Source organism: Acipenser ruthenus, chromosome 5 (assembly GCF_902713425.1).
Source record: "Acipenser ruthenus chromosome 5, fAciRut3.2 maternal haplotype, whole genome shotgun sequence".
Lineage (NCBI taxonomy): Eukaryota > Metazoa > Chordata > Actinopteri > Acipenseriformes > Acipenseridae > Acipenser > Acipenser ruthenus.
Window position 1 is genome coordinate 13,011,447 of NC_081193.1, and position 22,191 is coordinate 13,033,637.

Genomic DNA, 22,191 nt, shown 5'->3' on the forward strand with positions numbered 1-22,191 from the left:
TAAAGCCATCAACAAAGCTGTCTGTTTGATATGTTGGATTATGGAAGACCCTCATGGGACTTTAAAAAACACGTTCATCATCTTGCCGTCAGTCCTTCCACTAATTGGACTTCAGCGTAGACTTCTTTCTTTAACTCTGTACCTGTACAACATTTACTGATATACCTCAACAAGCAAATTTTTTTTTAATATAAATTTAGTGTGTCCAATTATTAATTTTCCCCCAGTTTTCTCCCAATTTGGAATGCCCAATCGCCTTTCCACCTCACCGCAACAATTCTCCAGATGGCTCAGGAGACCCAAAGGTTTAGCATGATGTAGTGCGACGATGAGTAGAAATAGTCCCCATGGGAGCGTTGGAGCCAACGTGATGCTCCCTTCGGAGTCTCCAGGAAAGACCAGCTTACTTTGCACAGCCAGGACGCCAACCTGTGCTGTATGGCTCATCGTGTGCACCATGCGGCTGCATTTCTACCAGGGTGCCCTAGTTCCATTCTTTGATTATAAAACTCAATTTCAGTTTTCAAATACAGAAGAGAACATGCCCTCCACACTAACTCCAGAAATTACCCTTCAGAGAAAATACTAGTAGGATCAATAGCTAAAGGGTGCAGTTATTTAGATTCAAAGCTGTAGATCATTAGGATTGTGACATAAGGAAAATACTGTGTTATACTGTAAAAAAACAAATACACCTTCCTTCATGTTATTAATGTTTACAATAAGAGGTGGTTATTAAAATCTGGGCTTGGATCATTAGCACAGCAGGCTAAGGAGCCAGATGCATATTTTAAAATGCTTGATCTGAGGTCATATTTACCTCTATGTCTTTTTAATTACAACTGGATCCAGAAAGATTTGCTGATTGATTTACGTCTGGTTTCATAGACCCTTGTTAGTACTAATCTCAGATTACTTTACCCCAAAAATACCAAAGCAGCCCAAGATTAGTGATAATCTAGGTCTGCGAAACCAACCATTAAAGTCAGGAAAAGTTTACACATTCACTTATCTGCACTATAATTAAAACATAATTTAACATTTTCTGTAAAGATATTTTATAGTAACGGTACATCCTGCATGCCTATTTTCTTTGTAGAATGCAAATTAATGACAATCTGAGACAATTACAATGTCTCTGATATCACGCACAGTTACCCAACTTCCGAACCCTTTATAACATATACTGCCTGGCCACTTGGAATCTGTCTGCCCAATTGGCCTGGTGTGGGACATGTTCTACTGGTATACCCGGGCAAACAGTGGCTCAAACAAATATTACTGTAGGTTCAGGTCCAGGTCCTAATAAAGAAGTGGCCAGTCTGAAAATATATATATATATATATATATATATATATATATATATATATATATATATATATATATATATATATTGGAGCTTCAATAAAAGAGAAATATTGCTGTGAAACTCAGCGGGATCATAAAACATATAAGGCTTAACACACTGCAGTAATAATAAAAAAAAAAAAATACTTAGTTAAAAAATTATGCAAACATTTTTACAAGACTTTGTCAGTTTCTTTTTGGTTTCACTAGATCCTAGATCTTCATTAAAAAAAAAAAAAAACGCACACCATTTCACCAAAACATCAAAATGTAATTAAAAATCAAAATTCAATTTCAGATTTTTTAAACTTGTTTTAAAATACACAAAGCATTCTGCATATACAATAAACATACTTTAAAAACAGTAACATACATGTGTAATGCATAAACAAATTACACGAAAAACTAGGTACGTACTGAGCCCACCTGCATCTGCCTGACTTTTCAACTTCACAGTGTACTGCCTAATGGGATGGCTTATCTGATTTCCAAATACCAATTGGCGGTGAGGGAGTAAAGCTTTTCTGGGGCACTTACTGTAGGGTATTAGGTCAATAGTGATGTTCTTTGATAACAGCTAGGTGTCACGTACAATCACAATTATTCTATACGGATAATGGCACCTCTTACAGAACCCCTTTTCACACACTCAATGACGACTGTTGGTAGGTAGAAAATATAGGTTGTCATTACAATAAAATTAAGTGATCATCATCATAATTATTTCAATTTTTATTTGTTGTAGTTCTGTTCAGAACAATCAAGAATTTAGTGTTAAAGGTTGTGAAGCTGAAGATAAGCAGAGAGGAGACTTGTAGTGTTCTTGACTTGTCAGCTACTCAGTATTATTGAAATGAGAAGCCAGCACTAGGGAGCCCTCCACACCAATGGCTAATAAACTTCAGAACATCCTGGCACTCTGGACTGTGAGTTGTCTGTAAATTAAAAAAAAAAAAAAAAAGCAATTACATTTCACAATTGAAAAAGTAGTTCAATGCAGTAGACTGAACTCTCCATTCTAGTGCCAGAAATCACAAACCTACGCAGCAGGTAGTTGACTAACAGGGGCCCACTAAAAGTTATTTTTAAGCCACTTTGTTGGTCAATTTCTGGGGTTGTTTCATATGAGTAAAAGTACCGATTGGCTTGAGCAGGGGTTCGGAAAAACTGGCTATTTTCTGAGCAAGTCTTTGTTCTAAATAATTTCAATTAAACCGATTACTGAAATACGTGATCCAAACCCTAATGGAGTATATTATTCAATTGTATCTATTTAACCTGGAGTGCAATGGCCCTCCAGGAATACAATAGCACATCATTGGGATACAGCAAGCAGTAAGCTAATATATAAAACAGAGCCCACAAAAGTGATATTCCATGGCATGTTATAGGTTTAGAATTTTAAAAGGAAGGAGATGCAACCAGTGGGTTACCATTTTTAAAATACAAAAAATGAGCTTTGTACCAGGCACTGTTATGTTTAAGAACTGAAAAACAAAATAAATCCAGAAACAACCCAAATACATATTGTTATACATTTGCTGCACTTAATGCTTGAATTGATATTTTCCCCAGGTACAAAGTTAATTGAATGGCACCCCCAGTGTGTGCTAATTAAATGCTTCCTGCAGTCCAGCACCAACTTACCTTCACTGCCATCAGGAATTTATTCCAATCATCTTTATTTGCTGCCTTCCCTGGTCTTTTAAAGTCTATTTTGTTTCTGAGAACTGGGTATCCTGCACACACAAAAAATAATAATTAAAACATTTTAATTTAAGCTAGATACTTGGAAGTAATTTTTTCCCCATATTTCTCTGCATTCTATCACAACACAAGGCTGCATCTTCAACTTTACATTAGAGTCTCCAGCCTCTATAACCAGACAACAGGGATTGGATATCAATAAGAATGGAACAGATCTAGCTAAACCAAACTTACAATCGTACAAGAAAGCATCTATCCTGAGATAAACACTAGAGTCACTATCCCCAATCTGCAGATGGATTTGTAGCAAAGATATGGCTCCTGTTGGTTCAGGTGTCACTTGGGTGATACCAATGCTAGATTACTAAATGAAGAAGGTACAGCACACACCAGTTGTCCACCACCTGCCAGTGGTCCAGTCTCTGCACTTTTGAGTTGGTTAGGCTTTTTGTCAGTCCTAATACTGAGGCACTGAACTTGCCTTAGAGGACACTGTGGGATGCCACAAGTCACAAGCGCATCCCCAGTCCCAGAAGTGCAATATAAAGTAACCATAGCTGAACTGTACCAGTAATGAGACAGGGAAGAGAGCGGATGCCAGTATTCACGGCCATGAGAGATGCTTCGTAAGTGTCCCGTTCATCTTTCTGTAAAACCTGTTCCACTCTCTGATCCATGGACACGGTCAGTACCCAGTCCCTGATTTCCTCACGCTTGTCATCCTGAAAACACCAAGATGACGATGGTGAACACAGAAATGTATCCTGCCATATTGAAATACATTAACTATTTGACTAATAACCTTCAGTTAACCAGCATCTCATATAGTGCATATCATATACTCAAGCCTTTAAAAGCAGACAGACATCAGTAAACCCATTATGGTTTCTATTAACATTTTTTTCACTCAGTACCACTAGTGGATTTGGTAGTGTTCATATACTACACAGTGAACGACCCTTTCTGTGCTTTCCTTTGATTTAATTTCCAGACTGATACACCAGAGTGTGGAGTGAGTAGCTTGAACAACAAAGCACGCCCTCAACAGCATGTAGAACAGTTTAGAAAAACAATCTCTTATTCTTACAGTCAATAGCACATAAAAGATCTGCCAGTATATGGAATAACCTTTTGTAAGAAATGCTCAAAGTTATTACATTCGAGCAAATGGTTTGTGTCAAGACTATTTAATTGAACACTGGTATATTTCACTCTGAGGGGTAACAGGCTGTAACCCAATGTAAAAATGTCTTGTGAACAACCTTCAAGCCAACCTTAATTATAAACCATGCTATTATAACTTATCTGTTGCTTAATAAGCAAAAGGAACACCCACAGTCACATGTTGTTTTGCAGGAAGAGGAACTTCAAATGGAATATCAGTGTCCTGGAAATCTGAATGATCAAGAGCGTCCAGATTACCTTCATCAATCCCCTAGAAATAAACACAGGCAACAAACACTTACTTAAACAATAGATTTAAAACACACACACACACACAGCTCAATCTCTTTAAACACCTTCTAAGCTCTGCTTAATTCATTAAGAAATCCATAATTAAATGTTAAACCTGCATTATCAATTATGTGTTTTCTACAATTTCCTTTTCTTAAATTTCACATGCATTATTATTATTTTTTTTTATCCAGACATGCTCTTCTTGCATAAAAAATTAAGGAGTTCAACAACTGGAGTGTAAGGAGGTTTTGACAGACTCTTTAGGTAGCTGCAATACATGACAAATCCTAACTATGAAAAACAGATGAAATTTTACTGTCAAAAACAACCACCTGATTCTTATCTGCAAACAACTACTGGAATTACAACCTCCACAGGGATTCTACGGAGGATAAAGTGCTGTGCATTATGTCCTTCAAGTTGACTTTTCAATCAACTGTGCCAATCCTCTGACAAGATTGCTCAAAAACAGTTTTAAAGAATGCTGCAAACTTGTTATCTGACAAGGCTTTAAGAGTTAATCAATGTATTCTGTTCTGGTTCTTCATTGTAAAGTACTTGGAGATGCTGATGAAATACAAATAGCTGCTATAAACAGTGGCTTCTGCTGTTGTAATTGTAAAGGCTGTGGATGAAAATTTAACCCATTAACCATATCAGTAGCCTGAATTTGAAAGTCATTTTATTTACCATTTACTAATATTTCATTATATTTAACTGTATTACAAAACAAAAGTGGTTAAACCTACTGTAAAATTTGCAAAACTGAAAACAGACTTATTTATCTTTTTTATGCAACACCAGGACACACAGTGAGATAGGTGTCAGGATTTAATAACAATAGTTATTTGCAACAAAAGTCATAACAGAAAGTGTAATAAACACAAAAATATGCATCCACTTACCTACTAATTAATGTACACTTACAATTCTTTACATTGGTTTGATTGGTAACAAGTATAATATAATACAATTTATGAGTGTTGGGCAAAGATAGCATTGCTCAGCATTCTTGTGGAAAAACAAAAATCAATATTAAATTAGGGGTGGGCAACGATATGAAAATTGAATATCGATATTGTGCAAATATTTCAATATCAATATTGAAGTCTTCCAAAACACAGAAATATAATAACACAATTGCAATATCAAACATATATAGATGTTAACTGATATTTATATATGAAAAGCAATAACTTATTTTAATTTAATGGTGTTTTTCCTTCATAATATCCATGGTGAAAAACAAGGTCTTGTTATATTGTTTTACTATTCCATCATCAGCTACCTCAAAACCGAAAGATTTCTGTACTTCACTGCACACAGACTTTAGCCAATCCAGAAGTAAATGAATCATCAGCTGCTCTGCGTGTGCAATTGGTGACTCACGAAAACGCTATAAGTATTAAAGTACAGGGTCATGCTGAATTTTGCATTATTTTGAGATATGTTTTTGTTTTAAAAGTACATCACATTTATAATACCGAAAGTTCACATTTTAAAAATACATCAATAATAGCGCAAGTAATGATCCGCTGAAGCATGCGCATATCTCAAAATAATGCAAAATGGATGGCCAATGGTGCTTATGCAGCATGTAAATAACAGAGCTACCTGTGTGACTATGAAGGGGAGTTATTACGCTTAAATTGATTTATTTATTTAAATTGTACATATCTTTCTAAAAACATTTAATTCGTTTCAGCATTGCTCTATTAAACTCAGTTAGCATATACTGTTAGTGTGTCATTATAATGACATTAGTGCATAGTCAGTTTACAAAAGTACTCTCCAAACTAATCCAATTATGTTTTCTGCTATAAAGACAAGGTGACAGCAGAAATCAGCATAAGGGCCAGATCCCTGAAGAAGAATAAGAAGCTGCATAGTTTAAGAGTAGGGTGTAAAGTTCCGTTCCAGTTCTGTTTTTGTTAGTGTTCATTGCATTACCATAAGTATTATGTCTACAAATACATCCAATAATACACAATAATAAACAATTTTGTTTTACTTATCACAAAACTGTTTAAGCACTAATGTGAAATTATCTCTTGGAATATTTTTCAGCCAAACTTTTCTCATCTCTTCATGCACGGGAAATTAACCTGTCAAAACCCCAGCCCCTCACAGACAATTTCCGCCTGGGGGGCTGTGCCCTTAAATAAATCACAATATCTTCCAAAGTATAGACAGCACAGGCATGGTTCAGGGCTTGAATTCAAGGTAACCCTTTGGGCATCAAGACTAAAACCTCAGGTGTGATAAAAGTCTTACTCAGTACCACACTGGAAGGAGATATCCAGAAAAAATACATAAAAAAAAACAACAAACGCTTTTCATTTTTTTATAGTCATTTTTTCAACTTGTAGCATATGAAAAGAGCCAGATTTTCCAGTGCTTCACCAACATGTCTAATATACTGGGTAAAAATTTGGAACTGTTTGAACAAAGGGATCAAATTCTACAGGAGTTTTTACAAAGCTAAGCCCAAGGGTCCCCAAACCTCTCCAAAAATAAACATTGTGTAAATCTTTATGTCAATTGATATACTAAGTTCTAAAAGGGATGTTATCTTCTGTTACCTCACAGGCTAGCCATTGCCACATGCATTTGCCTTTGAAAGGCTTTTTTTTTTTTTTCCCTTATCTCATTCAAGAGGTGGGCGTGTTTGTTTGCACATCGATTACTCTGTGATGGATTGGGTTACAAACAAAGTAAAGGTATGAATGGAAAGCTTGTGACCTCCCCTACAACGTGATCAGGGAGATTTCACCGTCATCAAGGTTGTAAGACCAGAGCAGCAAAACGCAAGCTAGTCGATTGCTTTTGTTTTGAATGCATGGGGGTACTAGACACATTGTGAATGGGATATCTCAGTGGTGAAATGCCGGATTCGAAAAATTCCTTCGCTGTTTGACGGTAGGAAAACAACGATTTTGATATCGAGTCAGCTTTTTTTCTCTTTTGCTTTTGTAATATTAAAAATGAGTTATGAAATATAATATTTACGTGCAGTTCCGTGTTCCGCCCGCGGGACTAGAGGGCGTATTAATGAAAAGTTACTGTTGAATTGTACCGTGCTGAAGCTGAGCATAAGGGACACAGCAGTGATCGCTGCAGTTTCCTTCTCGTCGTTGATATTTAAATGATTTTGTAGTTGTGCTTGAAGTACAACTCATCCTTTTTCTCTCAGAAATTAAACATGCAAGTAAAAAATATATATTTTAAAACCATCAATACAGCAAAGGAAAAGGATGAAAACAGGATTTCAAATAAAGCCCTATATATATATTTTTTTTCAATGCAAGCTTAGGCAAGCCTGATAATCAACATGACCTACTGATATACCACTCTCTGTATACTGTCATTTTGAATGAACAGATATTTACTTACATCACTCAAATCCAAGAAATGATTCAGGAAAATGAAGGCCATGTTCTCCCAACCAACACTCTGAAATAAATAAATATGGCCGTATTAGGGCAACATCTGTTGAGTAAATATTAGGTTTGAAAACTGTATCAGAGACAAAACATTTAGAAGCCGACAGGGGTCATCAACATGAGGAACAACATACAACACTGAATATGTAATTGAATAGTACAATTCTAGAAAGTAACTGGCATTTTAGATAAAGTTACCTGGACTATTACTTTTACACATTGAAGGACCTGAATAAAAAATTCAGTACCACCTGAATTCCTATCTTTAAAAAATGTGTTGTATGGCTGTAATCTTCAGTGAAATCACCACAAACCATAATACTAAATGAATAAATAAAACAGTAATCTGTGTGTGTAGGCAGCATATGAGTTGATTGCAGCATAGGGTGTCCGTGTAAATAATTTGAGTGTTGAAGAGTCTTTGCTTATTCATCACATTAACCAGTGGAGATGCAAACTATTTCATACAGTGAATTTACCTTAGCAGCAAGCCCTGCCTCATAAAAGGCTTTGTCAGCGGGGATAAAATCTGTGTGCCGTAACAGAGATATAGAAAGTTTTGCTGCCACCATGTCCTGAAAACAAGAAAAAGATAATCCTGCTGTAAACAAACCTAAAAACTTAAAATATATTTTCCACAGCGATTTATTCTGGCACTCCTACTTTTCATTACTGGCAATTGAATTTACACAGGGAAATGACTCAAGACTTATGGTCTTGTCTCCAAGGCTGCCCTGGGAATAGTGACCCCCCCATTTCACTCTGGTTCTGGATCTTGATGGAACAATGGACATTAACCCTTTGCAGTCCATTGTCGGACTGGGTCCGACATTGCAATTATTCCTCACAGGTCCTTTGTCGGACTGGGTCCGACATCATTATAGCAACGCAATAAACGGGTGTTTAGTCGTTTTTTCTCCGGAAAAAGCAGAGAAAACCATTCAATTGCCGAGTGGGAGCGACAGGAGCCGAGACAAGTCGAAAAAAAAAAAAGGCGTATCTCATGAATAGTCATACATGGTATCAGGTATCAGATAACTGGGCGTTCATAGTAAACAAGCTGGCTGAGTGCGTCAGCGCACAGAGACTATCATGGACATTTGCAGAGCTTTTTTCAGATGTTATAGTAATAAAATAATGACTTGGATCGCATTATTGAGGAGTTTGGTGATAAAACGAGTGATCCGGAGATGATCGATTGGTATGTACGACTATTATTATTATTATTATTTATTTCTTACATAGGTGAACGCTATAGCAAACAAAAGGGTGGGGCGGGGCTGGAGATGCCTAGTGAGTGCTTTGTTGATATGCAGGGCCATTTAAACCCGTTTGACTGTGAAAAAAAATACTTTTAAACAGCGCGTATAAAGTTAACTGCGCGTGTGAAAATTAATTAGACCTGGCGTGCCTGACGCGCAGTTAATAAATGGACTGCAAAGGGTTAAGCCTGAAGGCTGCAAGATGAAAACAGGGGCTTTACAATACAATACGATATGATGTATAGTAGTTTAATGTTAGGTTTCTTATTTATAATGGTGAGGGGTTTGACTCTTAATGTGTTTGCGTAGATGATAAAATAAATACAGAATTCTTTCAAAAGGTATAATAGTTCACATTTCTCTAATTATTTCAAATGAATCCAGAAGAGGTTGGTATCTGTAAATGAACACACCAGTTGGTTGACTCCTTGAGCTGCTGAGCGGGTGGCGTAGTAGTGTGCAATCTGCAGCATCTTCTCAAACTCTTCATGAGAGGAGGAATTGGCTTCTGCAGACTTGATCATATTCTCACACTGAAAAGTTTAAACAAAACAGTCATAAACCTCAATATCACAGCATCATCTTCCTCGCCACACAAACATACTTGCATCCTATAATGTAACATACATTCCATTTATCCCTTGGAAATCCTGTGGTTTATTTATTGTGTTTCTTAGTGTGCTGGATTGGCTGTACTGGAGAAAGAAGTTCCAGAAGGAAAGTGCAAGAAGTGGAAATATGAGATTTCCTAAAATGTTTTAAAGAGAATGCATAAAGTGGTCAGTGCCAATTGTGCTGAATTGTTCAACTAAGCACAGCATTTCAAGCGTTCAGTACGTCACCACCCATGAATACCTGGATGCTCTTCCTCTCATGCACATCGAACTTACTCTTAAAGCTTAAACATGTTCCTTTTGTTTTACTCACCAGATTGAAAAACACATCTCGCAGATCTGCCCACATGCGATAAGCATCTGCCCTGTTTGTGCCCACTATGTTCAACAAGTCCAGGAACATGCGCTTGTAGATGTTAAAATTCTAAACCAAAAAAAAGAAAGACAAATATTAAGACATTTTCAAAAAGATGGTCTGGATCATGATACAGAAGAACATTATTACAATATAACATAGGGCCTCATTTACAAAAGGGCACTAAACTTAATGTGCACCATAATTGCAATTAATGTGCACATTAATGATTTTTGTATTTACTATTATAATTGTATTCATTATATCGTACGATACTTGGCATATTATGGTGTGCACTAAATTTAGTGCTTCAGACTATGTTAATCAGAATGGATATGTGACTTTTTATGGTTCTGCATGCAGATGTATTTAAATGAGCATCCAGCTGAGAATAATGAGATGAACTGTATTCACATGGTATTTACTAAAGGTATTAATTTTAGTGCACGCATTAAAGTGATAATTTATTAGTGCGTATGGAAACCGGACTTTAACCACTGATAGGCGTGCTATTTAAACCTCTTTTTCTGGCTTGAAAACTAGTGATGTGCAGTTCGATTCTTTTTACTGACACAATTCATCAATTCAACAGATTTGTTCATTTGATTCACTAACATGAAATAAATATATCTGAAATTACATGGTTATGAAATTTTGTTTGAATGGAAAAAGTCAAGAAATGATAATTGATTGTCTAGGTAGTTGTGCTTACACATGAAATGGTATATAGTTAAAATAAAATTAAAAAATACTTTTAGTAAAAATCCTTTAAAAATACTTGAGTATGAACTTTTTTATTTTAAACTATGTCATTCAGCTTTAAGTGCAACCTTTTTAAAAACCTGCACACCAGTTGAGGAGAGTTGAGTTGGGAGTATAGTATGAGAGAGAGCGATACAGAAAGATAAGAAAATAGTGTGAAAAGATCCATTGAGACAAAAAGGAGTTAAATAAAAATAGCAGTTTTCACTGCTTTAACTGCACACTGTTGTCTACCTATTTCTTCCCACTGAACCCATATACAGCCGGCCACTACAATATCTTTTGTGTGTGTTTGCATATCTTTTTTTTTTTATAGGTTTGTGTCCCTTCAGTCTTTTTACTCAGTAAAATCAGAAGAGTGTCACATTTGTCCAGTGCACTAGGATTTCTCCCAGCCTATGTTTAGTTGGATTCACACACAAACACAGGCTCCCTGCCATTAAAAGCTTTTTACATCACATAAGGAATACATGTTAAAATGAAAAGGTAAATAATGCAGTTTCACTTTACGTTGCCTCTGCTTGTCCCCTGCTAAGTGCTGTCTGTTGATTGCTCATTTTCGTTCAATGCAAGCCACCTCCACCTTTCACAATAAGCTACTGACCGAAACATACGTCTGGACTGCTGGGGCTTTTTATATGAAGGTGGTCACGGGTAAGTCGCAGACATTACCGTGCACATTAAATTATTGCTTGCACTAAATTTAGTCCCTTAGTAAATGAGGCCCATACAGCTAACAAAATCTAGTAAACCTTACATATATTATTGCCCAAATTTTTTCCTGAATTAAAAAAGCACACATTATGATAAAGGTGAAGTTGATTTTTTATGGTAATTTATTTGAAGCTGTTAGTGAAGAAAATGTATCAATCTATCCCAGAAGAAACTTCAATGCTACACTTGAAGCAGCATAGTCCACACTGAACAGGAAACGCAGCGGCTGGTACTCAAAAGTGAGCTACTGTGTTAAGCTTGTGAGAGTGCAAGTTCTTTCATATATATATATATATATATATTGTAACGATTTCACCTCTCTCGGGTTCGTTGCCCCTTTAAAACCAGTGACCCAACAGACACAAATGGATTTTTCTTGCGCGGTTGCACTATTTTAATAAACAAAGAAATAAACAAAATACAAAACAAACACCTAGCTCTTTATGAGCACTAACTAACACATAGGAACTCCCTGACTAACACGGGACAGCTAAGCTGTTTCCCCGTCTTTTCAAAAACCCCGGTTTAACACAGCACTTACTCTAATTCAATGGCTACTCGGAGACAGCGCACCTCTCTGCCTCCTTCCACTCAGCAGCCCCGAGCAGACTGCCTGCTCTCTTTTTAAACCCCACACCTGGGTCTAATTCCCCAATAATGCCAAGGTGCGGATGATCATTAATAAAACAATTAAACAATTAAATTCAAACAATAAACCAAAAAGTGCATTTTCCCACGTTTCTTTTGCAGGGAGGATTTAACCCCCTCCCTGCTGTCTCTCACAACCCGCTTCCTTACACATCCCCCCCCTTGTCTTTACAAGACACAGGCCATGAAACGGCCACCTCCTCCCCTAAAACCCAACCACCCACCCTCGAGTCCACAAATGTCCATTTTCGCCCTCTTCCACGGGCGAACTCGAGGGTGGATCGATCCACGTCCCGGCTCAGCCAGGTAGGGACCGCGCACCGGCGACGAAGGACCCCAACGGTTTGACAGGGGCGACCAGAACGGCAACCGGGGCACTGGAGGCTGCAGCAGCGGGCAGAGGTCTGCAGCTGGGACCCAGTGCAGCGACGTCCGGTCATCTAGGGGGAGCGAAGCAGTGACCAGGGGGAGCGTAAGCGACGTCTGGGAGCAGCGCAGCGACGTCTTAGTGTCCGTGAGGAGCGGAGCAGGGGACCAGGTGCAGAACTGTGCCCGATTCTGCCGACTCCTGGGCTCCAGGTCTAGTGACGGGAGGTCCAGACCAACCGACAGGGTGTCCAGGCGCAAGGGGTGAGGGACCGGACGCAGCGACGCCGGACTGGACAGTTGGGGTGGTGGTCGGGGCTGTGGTGGAGGTATGTTTTCCACCTCATCCCTGGGCTCCGGAAGCAGCGGCTCCTCCCCTCTGGGCTCTGGCAGCGGCGGCTCCTCCCCTCTGGACTCCGACAGCGGCGGCTTCTCCCCTCTGGGCTCCGACAGCGGCAGCTCTTCCCCTCTGGGCTCCGGCTCTTCCCCCTCTGGCTTGGGAGATTGCGGGGTTACCCATACCTGCTCCCACTTCTGGAGCAGCAGGTCTATCTCTGTGGGCTCCGGATCAGGTAGCCCCCACTCCTGTCTCCACTTCTTTATCTGCTCTTTTTGAGCAGCCGTGTTTCGATTGACGATTTCAACCAACTCTTTAAAATCCATTATTTGGGTCGTAGGGGCGCCCACACACGCTGCCACCAAATGTAACGATTTCACCTCTCTCGGGTTCGTTGCCCCTTTAAAACCAGTGACCCAACAGACACAAATGGATTTTTCTTGCGCGGTTGCGCTATTTTAATAAACAAAGAAATAAACAAAATACAAAACAAACACCTAGCTCTTTATGAGCACTAACTAACACATAGGAACTCCCTGACTAACACGGGACAGCTAAGCTGTTTCCCTGTCTTTTCAAAAACCCCGGTTTAACACAGCACTTACTCTAATTCAATGGCTACTCGGAGACAGCGCACCTCTCTGCCTCCTTCCACTCAGCAGCCCCAAGCAGACTGCCTGCTCTCTTTTTAAACCCCACCTCTGGGTCTAATTCCCCAATAATGCCAAGGTGCGGATGATCATTAATAAAACAATTAAACAATTAAATTCAAACAATAAACCAAAAAGTGCATTTTCCCACGTTTCTTTTGCAGGGAGGATTTAACCCCCTCCCTGCTGTCTCTCACAACCCGCTTCCTTACAATATATATATATATATATATATATATATATATATATATATGAATGAGAGAGAGAGAGAGAGAGAGAGAGAGAGAGAGAGAGAGAGAGAGAGAGAGAGAGAGAAAAACACACACACAAGTATTGGGACAGTGAAGTCAAAATTGCTGTTTTTGCTGTACACTCAAGCAATATGAAAATACGATTAAAAGATGAATATGAGGCAAAAGTACAGAATGTCAACTTTTATTTCTGGCTGTTTCAACACATATATGTTTTACCAACTAAGAATAACAGCACTTTTAGAGTTCCATCCCCCATTTTATGTGAGCATAAGTATTGGGACAATTCAACTTAAAGCAAATATAAGAAGTATAAAAGCTATTATTTAGTCGCAAATCCCTTGCATGCAATAACAGCAGTGAGTCTGTGACCCATTGACATCACCAAACTCTTGGTATCGTCCTTTGAGATGCTTTGCCAAACCTTTACTGCAGTCATTTTTAGCTGTTGCTTGTTTTGGGGAGTTTCTGACTTCAGTTTCCTCTTCAGCAAGTGAAATGCATGTTCAATCGGATTTAAATCAGGAGATTGACTTGGCCAATCTAAAACGTTCCACTTTTTTCCCCTTGAACTCCTTGGTTGCGTTGGCAGTGTGTTTTGGGTCACTGTTCTGTTGCATTGCGAAGCACCGCCCAGTGAGTCTGTTGACATTTTCTTGTACATTGGTAGCCAAGATGCTTCTGTACACTTCTGAAGTCATTCTGCTGCTGCCATCATTTGTTACATCATCAATAAAGATGAGTGAGCCCGTTCCAGAGGCAGCCATGCATGCCCATGCCATGACACTACCTCCATCATGCTTCACAGATGAGGTGGTATGCTTTGGATCATCTGCAGTTCCTTTTTTTCTCCACACTTCTGCCTTCCCATCACTTTGATAAAGGTTAATCTTCGTCTCATCTGTCCATAAAACTCTGTTCCAAAACTCTACTGGCTCATCTCTGTACTTTTGAGCAAATTCTAATCTGGCCTTTCTGTTTTAGGTGCTGATCAGAGGTTTGTTTCTTGCAGTGTAGCCTTTGTAATTCTGCTGCCAAAGTCTTCTGCAAACAGTAGATTGTGACACTTTCACCCCAGCATTCTGGAGGTTGTTGGTGATTTCACTGACGCTCATTTTAGGGTTGTTTTTCACAGCTCTGGTCATTTTTCTGTCATCAGCTGCTGTTGTTTTCCTTGGCCGACCTGGTCGTTGCCGACTGCTGAAGACACCAGTGGTTTCTTTCTTTTTCAGGACATTCCAAACTGTTGATTTGGCTATGCCCAGCTTTTGTACTATGGTTCTAACTGAGTTCCTCTTTTCTTTTAGCATCCAAATCACTTGCTTTTCTTTCATAGACAGCTGCTTAGTCTTCATGTTGGATTATGCCTACTGACACCAAACGCAGACTCCAAAAGGCAAAAGCAAAGGATATAACTGAGACTACACATTCACAACTCTTATGTGTGAACAATCAGTGCAACAGGAAACACCTGATCAATTAGAAACACCTGTGAGCCAAATGTCCCAATACTTATGCTCACATAAAATAGGGGGATGGAACTCTGAAAGTGCTGTTATTCTTAGTTGGTAAAACACATATTTGTTGAAACAGCCAGAAATAAAAGGTGACATTCTGTACTTTTGCCTCATATTCATCTTTTAATTGTATTTTCATATGCTTGGGTGTACAGCAAAAACAGCAATTTTGACTTCACTGACCCAATACTTATGGAGGGCACTGTATATACATATACACACAGAATATATATGAGTCAGTGGCTGGACATTCTGGTCTGTGATTGGTAATCTAGGTAAAGTACCTTGCTCAAGGGTACAGCAGCAGTGTCCCCCACCTGGAATTGAACCCACGACCCTCTGGTCAAGAGTCCAGAGCCCTAACCACTACTCCAAACTGCTGCCCTTATACCCTGTCCTTTAGGAACTGCTCTTTGTTTCTTCCCTCTGGAGGAGTCCAATGGTGCTTTCTTTTAATTTGTGTTCCATGTTCACGCACATATTCTGATTCTGTGTGTGTTTCATTATAAAAGTATTCCACTAGCCTCATTCATCTTTCCCATTCTTTTAATTCTGTTATTAACTTATCCTTATTTATGCATCTTCTTGCCAGCGTCGTTGGAAATAGGTTGACCGGGAAATAAGTTGATTGCGCAAGCGCAGTAATACAAAAGTAGGCAAAAGTAAGGCTTTAACTTTTGGAAAATCGCTTGTATACCTGTCCATACAGTAGTGCTTCCCAAAACAAGAACACCTCCGATACTGATCACTAACTTATACAAAGGTAAGAATGCTTCATTATGTCTATTTTTACTGTCATGATAGTCGTGTCGTGTTGAGTTGGGGGGGGGGGGGGGGGGGGGTACGTCTACTATGTGATAGAGTATTTTTTGCATATGACTCCTCCCATGCATATGATGCTTATGACCCCCTCTGTAGGTCTCTATGCTACCACTGCTTAATTCCATTTTCTCCATGTTTTCTTTATAATCCTCACCAAGGTAACATTTGTACCTATGTTCATTTCTGCTCATGTGTTCAGTAATATTCCCCCTTACTAATCTATGATCGTCTTGTGTTTCACACAAAACTGTACTCAAACACCTAAAAAAACAATTACCATCTTTCTCTATCTTTAATATTTTATTTCCATATTCATCACCGTGGCACTGATCTTCCGCTACCATATCAAGGTGTATATTTTCAATTACTTTTAAATATATATAATTGGGTATTTGACTCTTGACATGGCATATTTGAGGAAATTATGTTTGGATTGTTTTTTTAGATTTCCTGTCATGTAAATACCTTAGTTTATTTTTCTCGAAATACTTTCTTTTGTTACCGTGTTAACAATGTTTCTTTAAGTAAGTTAGTTACATTATTTCTTTCTGAATCATTCGTCTTCATGTTTATAGCTATTTTTATCTGAAAATCACAACATCTCTACTTAAACATTGATCCAAAAAGTTACTGTGAGAGGTATACTTAGCTCTCCGTTCAGCTTTTATTTTATACAAATGAATAGTACGTAGTTAAAAAAAAATGTAATTCAATTTGTTGGATTGGCACAAAGTTATCACATAGATAGATAGACAGCTAGACAGACAGACAGATAGACAGACAGACAGACAGAATACTCAGGAAGAGTCATTGGCTATGTTTCAACAGCATGGTATGATTGTAGCGCAATTATTCCTGAAAAAAATCAATCTGATCCTGTCCTTTTTTAGCACTATATGGGTTTATATCAAACTTCATGGGTGTAGGAGGGACTATGTTAATATTTTCAATGCCAAGCATCATAAGAACAATACTACAGTATTACCGGTAATCAAACTCACACTGCTTTACAAAAGTGTTTACAACAACTTTGTAAGATGTTAGAATGATATTTCAGAAACATTTCTATTTAAACTTACCTAATCATGGCCACCAGGTTTACAACAGATGTAACTGTAAGGTTCTACTTATTTATCATATTTTGTCTGGATGGTTATAAATGCAATTGTTTGTTAAATGTTTTCCTTATGATTCCCTCATAGTACAAAAAATATGTCTTGTGCTGTGCTAAAGTTGTGTCAATCCAACAAACTGAATTACATTTTATTTTTTTTAACTATGTACTATTTATTTGTATGGCTACAAAACATGTACCTATAGTATGTACCATCAGCATCATGGCTTCACAGCACAATAAATTTTTAACTCAAAACCAACATACTTTTTAAAGAAAGGCTATCAAAGTGAATTGGCTGCAAGTGGGACTGGGGTTTCCATTTCAACCATAGGTCAACTATTGCATGGTGAAGGTTTCAATGGTCGCAGGCCAAGGAAAAAGCCACTCTTAGGAAAACGTCACAAGAACAAATCGCTTAAAGTTTGCAAAACGGCATCTGAATGATGGACATGAGTTCTGGTCAAAGTTTTTGTGGAATGATGAAACAAAAATTGAGCTATTTGGACACACTGATAGTCGTTACATTTGGATAAAGTCTGGTGAGGCGTACAAAGAAAAGAACACCATACCTACTATCAAGCATGGAGGTGGTAATATCCTTCTATGGGGCTGTTTCTCCTCTAATGGCCCAGGAAATTTAGTTCCAATACATGGTGAAATGGATTCCATAGCATACCAAAAGATATTGGTATTAAGATATCTGAAACCCTCCGCTACAAAACGTGGTTAAAAGCGAAACTGGACGTTCCAACAAAACAACAATCCAAACCACACATCAAAATGTACTTCAGAATGGTTAAGAAATACATAAAAGCAATAAATAAATGTATAATTTTTTTTTTTTTTTTTTTTAAGATTACTTCGGGAAGCCTGTTGTGAAATGCCTGAGAATGTAGGAAAAGAAATTTCCACTCTGGGTGCCAAAAGTCATTGTAAACTTATAAAACAAACAATTCTTAACTAGCAATTCACGTGTGTGGCTGGTCAATGGAAATTGCAGCCTGGAAAAAATACCATTAAAACTTGTGTGTATCTTTCATAAAGGAAAAATTGATGGCATTTCAGATTAATTCCAGTAAATCTAATTTGTTAGCTATGTGTACTTAAAGCTCATTAGGAGAAAGAGCAGGAAGGTACCTGTGAGTTGGCTGGAGCTCCATGCTGCACATACAGGTTCAGAACCTTTTCAGTTTGTCCCTCTTTGATCAGGTGTGTTGCATAGAGGGCAACATATTTGTGAAGGACCTTGTAGTTCTGGAGAAAGACAAATATATTTAGGAGAGATGTGCAGAATTTGAGGTGGTGTTTACTCTTCTTTAAATCAAAATTAATACCTCTGACCAAAATGGGATGTCTGAATTAAAAAAAAAAAAAAAAAAAGGTCAAGGATATCTAATAAATAACCATTGCAAAAATATATGTTTTTGAGGTAAAATGAAAAACAACTGTCCCACACAGTCATTTTGCATTGATAGTACATTAATAATATTTGGGGTACCACTGCACCTGTGAGAGCTATTTTTTATTTAAAATATTCTGCATATATTAAAGAGGAGACACTTCTCTATTTAGGGATACCAATATATTTTGTGAGCGTGGGGCCTGAGTGGGAAAAGCTAGGTGATAAAAGCCCCACCCCTGGCTGTTCTACAGTACATTCCTAAAAACGGGATACCACTGAACTGGTGAGAAGGCTTGATTATTGAATTATTTTGAATATGTTAAAAGAGGAGATGATCAGCTATTTAGAGATACCAATATATTTTGTAACTAAGGGGTCTGAATACGGTAAAAGGAGCAATACATATCTCACTATCAGTAATTCTGTTTCAAGGCTGGTGACACTATAATTATGACTGACAGTGTACATTTATGTATTCCTATGGGTTGCTATATACAGTATTATAAAGTGAGCCATAAAGAAATAAATACACGGTCTCATATCCTTACTGGCAGTGAACCAACCAAAATTCCACATGAAATGACCCTGAACAAAAAAAGCAGAGACTAACTCATCCTTCTCCACTAACATCAGCACCATCCTCTTTCCATAACATCCAAGCAATAGATGGCAATCACATTTTTATTATTATTTAGCAGATGCCTTTATCCAAGGCGACTTACAGAGACTAGGGTGTGTGATCTATGCATCAGCTGCAGAGTCACTTACAATTACGTCTCACCTGAAAGACGGAGCACAAGGAGGTTAAGTGACTTGCTCAGGGTCACACAATGAGTCAGTGGCTGAGGTGGGATTTGAACCAGGGACCTCCTAGTTACAAGCCCTTTTCTTTAACCACTGGACCACACAGCCTCCTGCAGCTGTTTAGCAACCTTAACGTCAATATTCAAATGCAATCCAATATTCCCTTGTAAAATTGAAATCTATTAAATACACATGGAATTAATAGTTATTATTACTATTTGTAAACTAATCTATCATTTATTATTTTATTCTTTCTCGGCTAATACTTCAGTTGATTACTATCACACACACAGCACTGCTTACCTGAATATTAATGTTTTAAAACCGTGGAAGGACACACCAATGAAAATCATTATCAAGAGTGAAGTGCCTAATTAGTATATTTGTAACTAACGATGACGAATGCCTTTTTAGAATCGAATGATGGTACTCCAGTATGTTGTGATGTGCTGAAATATCAGAATGGTGGGAGGTTGGATGCACTCCGTCTACAGCGTCATGTCTCATAACGCCCACAGCCATTGTGATTTTTCAGCACATCACAACACCATATGTGTTGGCCATTTGGTGTGCTATGGATTTTCACATAGCTAACTACTGTATGTGAACATGCTGAATGTACTTATCCTTATCTACAGTAACATCATACAAGGGTCTCCCTAGATCACACTTGAAACACATGTACAGTACATTAAACAGTGATTCTGTGTGCAGGATTATGGTTGGGGCTTGTCATTCAGGTCTTATAAGACCTACCTGTTTTGATGCGGTTTCAATGCATTTCTCCCATTGACCTCTTTCAGCGTACATGTCAAGAGCAGCCATCACATCCACTCCAACAAGCTGAGAAAGGGAACAAAACAAACAAACAAAAAAAAACAAGAGATTAGAATAATAATCATGTTTCCTTTTTACCCTGACACATTCAGCACATAAGTAGGAACATGACAAAGTGTTAATTTAGAAGAATTACATTCATTTAAAACTGCAACACAAGCACCGAATGTGGCATTTAGAACTAAAAATGACTATTTTAAAGACAGCCATCTTCTCATCTGTGGTTCTCAAACTATTTACAGTTTAATTGAAAAAAAAGGGTCAGGTATTTCATAGCTTTTCTTTTTTTTTTTGTCCAAAACTGCATTAAATATTTTATTGGCAACTTCTTAAATTAAATGGTAAAACTAGTACTTAAAAAAAGCATTCAATGTTACCTGGCAATATGTACTTATGCAATAGTTGATTAGAATAAGAACAATATAAAAACAATTGAGGTTGATGTTTTGCAACCTGCCCTTGAAATGTGTAATTCAGGAGCAGATTTTGTTCACTAGTTTTATATAAGAAAATCCATTCCATACAGTGTACAGGCAAAACATCAAACCGTTTCCTAAACTAAGCAGGCACAGCATATTCACATTTACTTTGAAGTAAGTTAACACAGACAGATCTTTAGAATAAGGTAGATATCAGTATAACTTTTCCAGCCCAGTAAGTTTGAACAAACAGAAAGACAAATGATTGCATGACTTGTTTTTCATAACGAGATACAAAATCGAAAAAATGAGTCACGTACAGAGTCAACTTTGCCTTGGTTCTTTAAATATTCTTTGTAGCGCTGATCCACATAATCTTCATACCTGGACAAAAAACAAAAAAGGCATACCAATACTAGTTTCTTTTTAAATGTTCCTGATATAATAGTATACTGATCTCCCCGAATAGCATAATGTAGTTTAAAATAAAACAATAAAAACATTGTGCTCCGACACCCATGTTGTGATTCTGAACAGAGCAAATGTTGGATGCTGGCGAGACTTAGTTAGCACTGCCAATCCGTTGAAAAGTGGGAGGCTTAGCAAATCAAGAGAAACCGACTTCCCTCTTAATGCAGAATACTTACTGCACATGTGCTTCTGTGATTTTACAATACTAAAATAATCAGTTTGGGAAGAATTACTTAACACAGGTATGAAGTATGTGATTTATATCATTGTTTTTTTTTTTGTTCGACTAAAACCTATAATTTCTAGAGCAGCACTAAGTTTATCAAGCCAGTGTGCAAGTGTGTCAATTTTAATGCTACAAGTAGAAAGGACACATTCATTTTCATATCTCACTTTCATTCACTTTTCCAATGATTTGGGATATTTCACGGTACGTACAACCTCTCAAAATCATTATGTAAGATCACATATATATATATATATATATATATATATATATATATATATATATATATATATATATATATATATATATATATATATATACATACACATATATATATATATATATATATATATATATATATATATATATATATATATATATATTTATTTTTGTAACTTACGTTACTTGTTAGTTTTCTCTACATTGTCTCCCTAGTTATATTTCTCTTATTCCATATACACTTCTAGGGAGAATTAAAATACTAAGGCATAATGTGTGTGAATGGTTGTTGATGCTTTGTTGTCTGTTTCCAGGTCAATAAAATCACTTGATGTCTGGAAGAAATCATTTTTTATGAGAGTCTGAAGATCCTCTAATTTAAGGCACAAGGTATTAGCCAGTGAACTTCCAATATTCAGTCTACAAATGCATTATATTATATA

The 22,191-nt window shown here is 37.5% G+C and overlaps 1 protein-coding gene across 1 annotated transcript in view; it reads right to left on the reverse strand.

The window, feature by feature from the left end:
• Positions 1–1,639: 1,639 nt before the first annotated feature.
• The window catches only part of LOC117403259 (intraflagellar transport protein 172 homolog), a 58,137-nt gene continuing 37,585 nt past the window's right edge, over positions 1,640–22,191 (reverse strand). The window contains exons 38-48 of the mRNA XM_059023663.1: positions 21,153–21,216; positions 20,333–20,419; positions 18,508–18,624; positions 10,145–10,255; positions 9,631–9,750; positions 8,435–8,530; positions 7,906–7,965; positions 4,391–4,489; positions 3,623–3,776; positions 2,995–3,086; positions 1,640–2,282 (exon numbers count right to left, since the gene is read on the reverse strand). Coding sequence (XP_058879646.1) covers positions 2,193–2,282; positions 2,995–3,086; positions 3,623–3,776; positions 4,391–4,489; positions 7,906–7,965; positions 8,435–8,530; positions 9,631–9,750; positions 10,145–10,255; positions 18,508–18,624; positions 20,333–20,419; positions 21,153–21,216 — 1,090 coding nt within the window. The 3' untranslated portion in view covers positions 1,640–2,192. The remainder of the gene's footprint in view (positions 2,283–2,994; positions 3,087–3,622; positions 3,777–4,390; positions 4,490–7,905; positions 7,966–8,434; positions 8,531–9,630; positions 9,751–10,144; positions 10,256–18,507; positions 18,625–20,332; positions 20,420–21,152; positions 21,217–22,191) is intronic.